Genomic DNA, 10,196 nt, shown 5'->3' with positions numbered 1-10,196 from the left:
GTTTTTTTGCAAGACTGTTTTGGCAATATATGTATTTTTCCTTCGATGTTGTACTTCAGGGAAAAAAAAGTGCAAGGTGTGATCCTGTCTTCACAACTGGCAAGCACCTGCTGCCCTTGTTTGTAGTAACCCATTGCATGGTCTATAAGTTTGGGACCCTATGTAGATGGTAGAATATTCCTGTTTGGTCCATACATCTCTCTGGTATTCTTTCCCTACATCTATACCCCCCCCCCCCCACACACATTTCTTCTAGTGAAGCAATGGGAGAACCCTTTCCTCCCCACTCCTAAGCCACTGGTAAGGTCAATTTTGGTTGGTGTAAGCCCTAAGCCCACTAGTATGAGACCCAGTGGATGCACTCCTGTATTGGAAGTAGGTTTGGGGATGTTTATTTGGAATTAGTACAGGCCAACCATACACTGAAAACCAGACCATACATTAATTGTAATTAAAGGATAAATATTTGTCCAGCTTAAGAACTGGTTCAAGTCATTCTGTAATACCTCAACATCCTCAGTATAGCTAGAAATATGCAAGCCTAAAATTTAATGTTATCAGCAAATTTTACTTATTATGTCTCTATCAATATCATTAATGTAAGTAAAGCAAAGATCCATGCACTGACACCAGAGGTACTCCACTAGTAACAAGTGTCCTATTTGATAGGACTCCATTAATAACAACTTTGTGTTTTCTTCCATCCAACTACCCAAAATTCCAATTAACTAGTCTTTCCCTAACTCTTATTTTTGTCAGATTCTTAATCAATCTTTCATGTGATGCCTTATCAAAAACTTTGAAAATAAATGTACATCAATTTCACACCCATTCATTTCTGTAGAAAACATGTAATATTCTTAAAGAATGATAACAGATTGCTAAGGCAAGATTTCCATTTGATGAAACCATGTCGGCTTTCATTTATGACATCAAATTCACTAAATTAATTATGTAAAGCTTTTTTTATCAGATTCTCTAAAATATTTTTCACTATAGAAGTAAGAATAACTGGTCTATAATTTTCAGAGAAATTCTTATCACCACCCTTTAAAAATAGGCACTTGTTCACTATCTGTTGATTTACCAAAGGTGAATTACTTACAGGACATAATGTGATCTGGGATCTCCTCTAAAACTCTGGTGAACCTTTTTCTGGTCATGGTGCTGTATCTGTTTTTATTTTCAGTCTTTCTACTTACCACAAAGAGATTAAGTTTCAGATCAATTCCAGTATTTCTCATAATGATATTGACAGTTAAAATATTATTATTATGTTTTTTTTTAACAGGCTGATTAACAGCAGTGGAGAATGGCACTTTACAAGAGTTTAAGAGGGGAATAGGAGATTTGCAAAACAATAAACTATGGTTTTTGCATTTGTAGGTGTCTTATAGGTATGGTGTGGAAATAACAAATTTTCCCTTAATGTCTGTGAGGCTAAGCAATGTTAAGGTTCCCATACATAGTTATTCTAGCTAATGTACCCATTCAATGCATGAGGAAGACACAAGGGCATCAAGGAGTGACTTATTGGGGTTAGACCCAAATGTCAACCCCTTTGTCCCTCCCTAAAAGACCCTATGGTTATGTACCAGTTTTACTGAAAATTGGTCCAATGGTTCACCAGTTATAAGTGGACATTACATGCATACACTTTTATTAATGATAGTTTAGATAGATTAGTAACAGATTGAAATGCAGAGCAGAATTATTCACATGTACTAGTATAATTATGTGTTGAAATTGTCAAATGGATGTAATAAATTATATGAAATTTTGTGCCACAGTTTTATAGATTGTACAAATTGTGCCATGAATTGAATGCTTTGCAGAATAGTAAACCTCCATGTACAAAGAGCTTGTTGAGAAGTTTTGCAACTTGTTTAGCTGTAATGATGTCTAATGCCAGTGAAAGTGCACAGGTTTTCCTATGAGTATGAGGCATTTCTCCATTTCAATAGAATATAATTTGAAAGAATGAAAAATGTTCTTCTGTTATTTTCTGATCTTAGAGTAAAATACTATAAATGAATGGTCTGCTATAACACAGACATTTTTTTTTTCTTCTCATGAGCATGTATATGATGTGTTTGTTTAATGAGGTGCAATAATTGTACATATTACAATAGAAAATAAATGAAAAATACATAATTTATATGCTATATGCCAAACAGCTAGTTTTATGTGTTTTGTAAGAGTTATATTTCTACTGTTTTTTAAATGTTAGTTTAATTAAGAATAGTTATTAAAATGTTTTATCTATATATGTGTGTGTGTGTGTATATATATATTAATATGTTTTATTATAAACTAGATGTGATTCCTAGTGAAATTATAAACCAATTAAAGGTTAAATACTACTTTATTCAGTATTTGAGTTTAGCTAGTAGTTTGCTGTAACTACATGTTGTTATGTTCTACCATATGAAATTCTGACATAAGTTCTCAACTTTGTGGATTGCTTTAACCTTTATTTATTTATTATATTTACATGTAAGAATCGAGCAGTTACTTTTATTGTTTCATTTCTGTGTTGTGGATATAGTGAATTAATTCCTTAATCTTTATTTGCAGGTTGTTTTTATTCTGGATTAAATTAAAGGTTGAGCATTATTCAGATATTCTGAAAGGAACTTTTCATCATATTGGACATTGTTGTGAAGAGTACTGCTATCTTCTGGTATAAGTTTGCAAGTTTATTGGAAAACACAACAGTGATAAGAACTTAAGAAGGAAACAAACCAGAAAGATTAGAAATTAAGTTTAACTTGTTGGACACTTATGAGTAAAACAGCCCCTGTTTAAATTTGGTGTTGCAAAATTCAGTTTTAAAATGGCAAGTATGTTTAAGAACAAAAGAACCACTCTTGAACGTGTGGAAAAATTCATTTCACCTCTATATTTTACGGATGCAAATTTGTATGGAAAATTATATAATGAGAGTATAAAACTTTCTGGATTATACTGCTGTAACTTACCAGCAAAAGAAAAAATGACCTTTAGTCAAGTACTGGAACAAGGTGAATTTGTTGAAGTAAAAATAGGAGAGTCCTTTGGTCCAACATGGGCTACTCACTGGTTTCGAGTAAGTATTGCTTTATAATGATTGCACTAGATATAATTTTGTATTGCAGCATGTGTAATAAACAAATCAAACTAAAGTACTTATTTTAATGAAATTTTTTTGTTATTACTGGTATGTTGTGTTTATATGCAACATCTGTAGTTAAAGTAATACCACTTCATAAGAGTACAGGAAATGTTTACTTGTTTATCAGTATGCACTTATTTAAGTACACAGTATGATTCTTTTAAATTAAGTAATCACATAATCGTGAATCAAACAAATGAAGTTAGTGTTGTTGTTGCTTACAACCAAGTTAGAGCCACATATATATTTTATTCATGTAGAATAATATGCCTCTTTGTTTCCTATATATAAACTGCACATTCATTCCTATGCTTTGTAAATCTACAATTTAATATTAACTGGGCATCATATTAATTAGTAAACACAGTTCAATATTGGTCAGCTTCTGATTGATTGTCTGAAGTTGGAGTTTTCATATTACAGCAAGTTTGAAACCTTAGAATCCACAAACCAAACCACCAGAGAAATATGTGAAATTCTTTAGTTGTTGCTGATGGAATGCTTCTTTTTAATTCTGGTAATGCAAATTGTGTTAGAAGAGAGCTAGGCTTTTTTCTAGATGTCTCTTTCCCTGATTGTTTAATGCTTTTTTTCTTATTGTTAGACTACTTTTCTCCTTTTCTTGTGCCTATATATTTATTACTTTCATGGAGAAGATAAAATTTCTTTTAATTGCATCTGTAAATGTCTTCTTAATCATAAACTTATAGGATATTGACTTGTTTTTATCAACCTCATGCCACTTGTCTGTGATATAAGAGTGCTTTAGGTGCTGCATTATGAACATTGTTGTATATGGACATTCCAGTCAATGCCATTTTGCATTTATGATTCATGAAGCCAAAGAATACAGTCTGTCATTTTCTACAAATTCTTGGATGGTTCCATTAGAAAATTGCAGTTATCAAATACTGTAGTGTGTGTAGCTCAAAAGAAGTTTGCTTTTATATTTTGAGTTTTTGTAATCCAAAGACAGCAAGAGGTTTGAGATGTGATTCATTCTTCACATTTCATGTGACATGATTTTAGAAGTTGTTTTATAAAGATTGTGTAAATAAAATAGGGGAGGAGTTGTTTTGCTTGTCAAAAATGATTTAAATACTTATGAAAGATGTGATAGTTCAGAAATTAGTCAAATTTATGTGTATGTGTGGGCTGAGTTGTTAAATTGGAAGGAAAAGATGTTTATTAATATTTCTTACAGGCCTCATGAACTGAAATTGAAAATGATAGGAATGTATACAGGTAGGTGTACTATGTAGGTGAATCTCATTTAATGCTGCCTTCTATTTGCAAAATTTTTTTTCACATGCCAGAAGCCTTTCACTTCCACATACCTCTTGACTCACATGGTTTAACTGATTCACACATGAAGTTTGTCATGCGACAAACCTTCAAAAATAGACGTGCCCTAAACACACATGACTCCCTCTATTCTGTTCTACCTAACTATCACTCCTTGTTTGGCAGTGCATGTGTTCAGATGTTTTATTTAGTGCTCTCTTTGAATTTTAAAGTTTCTTATCATTTATTTTCCTGTTTCCTACTTACTTTAAATTTTAAATAATTATCATTTGTACCTCATTTTGTCATGGAATTATTATATTTTCTACCCAGTTATTTCTACCCAGTTTTCCATTCTTTTCTTTCTTTATCAATACACTTGTGTTTGGTTTTCATTTGCATTGTGAATTCTGATGTGCAAGTTACCACATTTGAGGTTGTACCGTCTACCAGCACATTTACTCCGGTTTCAGGTGGGGGAATTCGACCTTGGAGTTATCGGCAATTATTCCTCAAGAGATTGATCATTATTTTAGCCAACATTCTTCTTCCAATGTTGTCCAACTTCCTCCTGAACAAGCCAAATCTGTTTGGGAAAACAAAGCATTTGACAGCCTTTTTCTTCCACCTGAATTTACTGTGTTGTCCCGAGTTCCTACTGTGTGTTCCATTAGGCCTAATACAGCTTTTTTGGACATGATTTCCCAGGCATGTTCTGTTTTATCCCCTTCCCTGATTTCCTCTAATCCTCTACCTTCTTTGTTACATGATATTGCTTCCTCTCAGTATTTTGTGTTTTCACCATCTCCTGATATTGGGGTTCATGCTGAACATTTTGTATCTCATTTACATGATAGTACGGGCATGCTTTGCCCTCTGCGGGCTTTGGATCAGTTTAGTTTAACCTACCATCAAAGCGATTTCCCATTCCTTGATTCTCAGCAACTGAAATCCATTTTAGCCATTTGGGTGGACCCTGATTGTCCTTTTTCTTAGTCCCATGCTCAATTTTCTCACCTTTGTCTTGCCCTCACGTCTATCTTTCAGTATTGTCTACCACACTCCTTCTCTCCGAGACAATCCATTGAGATCCTGAGTGTTTTTCAGGGGATACATTTGCCCCAACTCTATTCTTGTTGGTACATTTGTTGATTTTGGCTCTTTCTTTACACACTGGTTCCTTTGTTCTTGGGATATGTTGGGGAGAGACATGGTTTTATCCCATATTCATTTACTATCTCCTTATTTTAGGGACTTGGCCCCTTTTCTCCATCAGTCGGTGTTTGGAGATCTTCCAGTGACTTTGGAACCCCAAGTGGAATCTATGAGACAGCAATGAACTCTTTCCTTGTTGGTTGAACGTTTGTCTCATATGAAGCCTCGACCATTCTCCTATTTCTGTTCCCCATCCTAATCCTTCCCAACCCTTACTTGTTCCTTCCACTAGGGGATCTTCTTCTCTTCATTTTATTCGATGCCAAGTGTTGTGGTGCCAACTTTATTGGTGACTACCCTGTGGGCTCCGGTTCGGTTGGTGTTTGGAGATTGTCCAGTGACTTTGAAATCCCGAGTGCAATCTGTGAGACAGCAGTTGACTCTTTTTTTGTTGTTTGATTGTTTGTCTCGCATGAAACTTCGACCATCCCCTATTTCTGTTCCCAGTCTTAATCCTTCCCACCCTTACCTGTTCTTTCCACTAGGGGATCTTCTTTTTGTCATTTTATTTGATGCCAAGTGTTGTGCCTCCAACATTATCGGTGACTACTCTGTGGGCTCTGAACCGGTTGGGTCACGTTTATTCCAGTTTGTTCATCTATGGTGATACTTTGCCAGGGATCTATGGGTCCTTCAGGTTTTATCCTAGGGACTTCTCATCCATTTCCTCTCCCCTTCTCCATTGTCTTAGATATCCATTTCCTCTATCATGTCTCAGTGTCTGGCCGAGACAGTATACAATCTTCTCTTTCAAACTTGTGGTTCACCCTTCTTTGGGGTTTTATTCCAGGCTGTATGTTGTCCTCAAGAAAACTGGAGACTGGTGGCTTGTGATCAATCTATCATGCCTCAATTGCCTCTTGGTGCTACATTGTTTTACCCTGTAGTATTTTCTCACTTACAGGTGGGTTTTTCTCCATGTTTACGGATGATCAAAGTCAATGTTTCGAATGCTTATCTCTAGGTTCCCATGTTGAGGCAGTCAAGATGCTATCTTCGGTTTTGTTCATCATGTGGTAGTTTATCAATTTTGTGCTTGCTACAGCACCATATCTCTTTTGTTGGATGGTCAAATATTTTACTGGACTTATGTATGGTCGAGGGTTGCACTACCAGCATTGCATGGACTACTGGTTTCTGTTGGTTCATTCCAAACTGTAGTTTACCCACCCCAGTTGTCTGCTTCTTTTGGAGGTGACTCAGGTCAGTTGGTTGGTCAATTTGGAGAAATCCTTCCTTGTTCCTACCCAATATCTTTCCATTTGAGTGTTTTGTTCAACACTCATCTTGGTTGGGTGAAACCTTCTCCTTTTCCACATCATTTGATGGAGCTGGCAGTCATCAACATCCTTACTACTCCCTTTATTACTGCTTGTGAGGTTCTGTCTTTTTTAGGGTATGTGTTCCTCTATGGTGGCACTTATCCGCATTGGTCATGCTCATTTGGACTCTTATGACCAATGGAATCTTGCAAGGGCTCCCTTGGATATTCCTCTTACCCTTCCTCCTTCCCTTGTAGATGATCTGCATTGGTGGTTGGACAAGGCTCATACTATGGCAGGGATTCTGCTTCTTCCCTCTCATCCAGATTTACATATTTTCATGGATGCTTCACTTCTCTTTATGGCTGGGATGGGGTGGTGTCAAGCAGCAAATTGCTTCTGGTCAATGGTCTGTGACCAAATGGTCTTACCATACCAATGTCCTGGAGATTCTTGCTGTTCATCAGGCTTTGGATCATTTTCTTCCTCTTGCTGGCAATTGTCTAATTTTGATCCATACAGTCAGTTCTACAGTGTTGTTGTATATCAATCACCAGCGAGGCACCCATTCTCATTTCCCTTGTTGTTGTATGTTGGATCTCCTTTTTTGGGGCCAGCATGCCGAATATTCATCTAATTGTGTGTCATGTTTCAAGTATTTTCAACCTTGTCATGAATCGTCTATCCTGCCCAAACAAAATTTATTTAACGGAGTGGTCTCTAGATTCTCAGGTTATCCAGTGTTAATGCACTTGGGTGGATATTCAGCACCTGGATGCATTTGCCAGTGCCCTCAGTATCCTCAGTTTTGGCCTCTGTTGCCTCATCCACTTGCTTTGGATGTTAATACATTCAGTCAGGATTGGACAGACAAATTCCTTTATGTATATCCTCCTATCTGACTCTCCTTTCCAGGGTGATTTCTATCATCCTCTCCACTCTGTGTAAAGTCTCTCTGATTGCCCTTTACTGGCTGGCCTAATCATGGTTTCCACGGCTGCTTCATCTTTGCCTCTTCCCAGCACTCCATCCCTTCAATGGCAGTTTCAGTCCATGGTAGTTCATCACACCATTTCTACCCTTCATCTTCATGCCTTCATTGTTTTTGGCATGTTCAGTTCAACCTTCTTTCATGGAGGTTTATCAACACAAGTGGAATGTTTTCTGCCATTGGTCTTTGGGTTGTGAGTTCTCCCCTGATTGTCCATTGTCCCTCTTATTACGGATTTCCTCACTTGGTTATTTGGTCAGGGGGTCTTTGGTCTCCTTGGTTGTGGGGTATCGGGTGGCCTTATCTCAAACATTTTGTTTTTCCTGGTACCATAAAGTTTTTGCCTCCCATCCCTTGTCACCCTTATTATGTTCCTTCCAAATCAGTTGCCCTCCATGGCATGCCACCCTTCTTATTTGGGATTTCAATGTGGTGCTTCACTGCCTTACTTTGCCTCTGTTTGAACCTTTGTCTTCTTGTTCCATGTTTTATTTATCCTTTAAGGTGTATTTCTTCCTTCTTTTAGCCTGTGGATGTCATTGGTCAGATTTGTTTGCCATCAATGTTTCACGTACTCTGTACCATTCCTCTTATCTTCTCCTTTACCTGGATCAATCGTTCCTTCCCAAGACTTAGGTGGCTTGGGAAGGTAATTCCTCCTCCTTGTCTCCCTTTTTTTACCATCAATTATTCTGGGTGTCTCCCCATCAGATTAGGCACCTTTCTTTTTCCCTGGTGTCTCATCTATGTCATCCTTTGGAGGAAATTCTTCAAATGGGCATGTGGACCACTCCGCATACTTTCATCTTTGTCCAGGTATATTTTAATCACTTAGATTTTTACCCAAATTGGCACTGTAAAGCCATGTTGTTTTCACTTTCATAATTTCCATGGCCACTAAATGCACACTATTCTTTACTATTACATATAGTAGAGATACAGTGTTCCACAAGATTGCTCATAGGTTATTCCTCGCAATATATTTGCTTCATAAATATACCCATTCTGGACCACATTGACCATGAATTTCATGAATAAAGCAGAAGGAGATTGCTACATATCCCTGCCATTCCTTAGATTGAATAAATGAGGGTTGGTTTACTTTTCAAAATGGGGTTTCATGGTCACCCATTGCACTGTCTCCAGTGTGTATGTTCCTCTGGATTCCACCTCATTTTCTACCCCTGTTTCTTCTAGTGGAGTAACAGAGTCCTTTCCAATTTCCAGTTCCAAACCACTGGGGTGGTAGACCATGGAGGTATCCTCCTGAATGAGAGATATACAATATAAACAATGATGAATCCATTCAGTTGAGAGTAGGGTGGTGGTGTTATTCTTGTGTAGTTGATGGGAATCCTCCAAAAAGATGCTCCATCTCTGCATGGGCTTCTCAAAGGGGATGTTGTTGCTTTGGAGTGCACTGCCATAATGATTGGGATATCTCATTCTACCCCTACATGGAAGTCAGTTCCTGGTGGTTGAGTTTTGGATTTAGAGTTGAACCAATCAACATCATGTCCTCGCACATGTAATGCGATTGGGATCCATTATCGTATTCACGCATGGATGTCTGTTCCTGTGGTCGAGTTTTGGATTTACAGCCAAACCAATCACAATATGATGTCACATATGTCGTGTAGTTGGGATTCCTCATCCTACTCCTGTATGGATGTCGGTTCCCGGCAGTTGAGTTTGAGATTCAGAGCTGATCCAATTGACCTGATGTACCCACACATGTGATATGTTGCCATATATGCAGTTCACCTCTTTGATTTGGATCCCTCATCCTACCCCCACATGGAAGTTGGCTCCCAGTGATTCAGTTTTTGATTTAGAGCTTAACCAATCACCATAAGTCCTCAAACGCATGTTCAGGAGGTGCCTAGTGCCTCACTCATTTGGCCTCTAGTGCACTGTTTTGGTGTTGTGGGTCACAATGGGTGCACTTGTTGGTTGCTACACTTCTTCAGGTGTATGTGGACCCCATGCTTAGTATTGCTGGTGCACAAATATCATAATCATTGGGTCAAATTCCTCATTACATTTGCTTGGTTGTCACATTGATGCAATGTCCCCAAAGTTTGTCCAATTGGAACCTTCCGCTATAACTCTATAATAACCCACATTTTTTTTAAATTATTATAAATAATTAAAAACAATGTTTTATATTGACACAATAAAAACTTTATTGAAGCTGTACGGCTTCCACTTTAAAATATCTCTCTACAAGAATGACGTAGATCATGTCAAAACATGTACTTGTAGAGAGATATTTTAAAGTGGAAGCCGT

The 10,196-nt window shown here is 37.3% G+C and overlaps 1 protein-coding gene across 3 annotated transcripts in view; it reads left to right on the top strand.

Annotated features, from left to right (window-relative positions):
- LOC106468568 (alpha-mannosidase 2C1-like) overlaps window positions 1-10,196 on the top strand; it is a 128,820-nt gene that overhangs the window by 3,812 nt on the left and 114,812 nt on the right. For all 3 annotated transcript variants that reach the window (XM_013929003.2, XM_022396903.1, XM_022396904.1), the window contains exon 2: window positions 2,578-3,088. In XM_013929003.2, coding sequence (XP_013784457.2) covers window positions 2,837-3,088 — 252 coding nt within the window. In that variant the 5' untranslated portion in view covers window positions 2,578-2,836. The remainder of the gene's footprint in view (window positions 1-2,577; window positions 3,089-10,196) is intronic.

Source organism: Limulus polyphemus, unplaced genomic scaffold (assembly GCF_000517525.1).
Source record: "Limulus polyphemus unplaced genomic scaffold, Limulus_polyphemus-2.1.2 Scaffold3055, whole genome shotgun sequence".
Classification (NCBI taxonomy): Eukaryota; Metazoa; Arthropoda; class Merostomata; order Xiphosura; family Limulidae; genus Limulus; species Limulus polyphemus.
The sequence above is the reverse complement of the archived record's forward strand: the minus strand, read 5'-3'. Positions and strand labels throughout refer to the sequence as shown.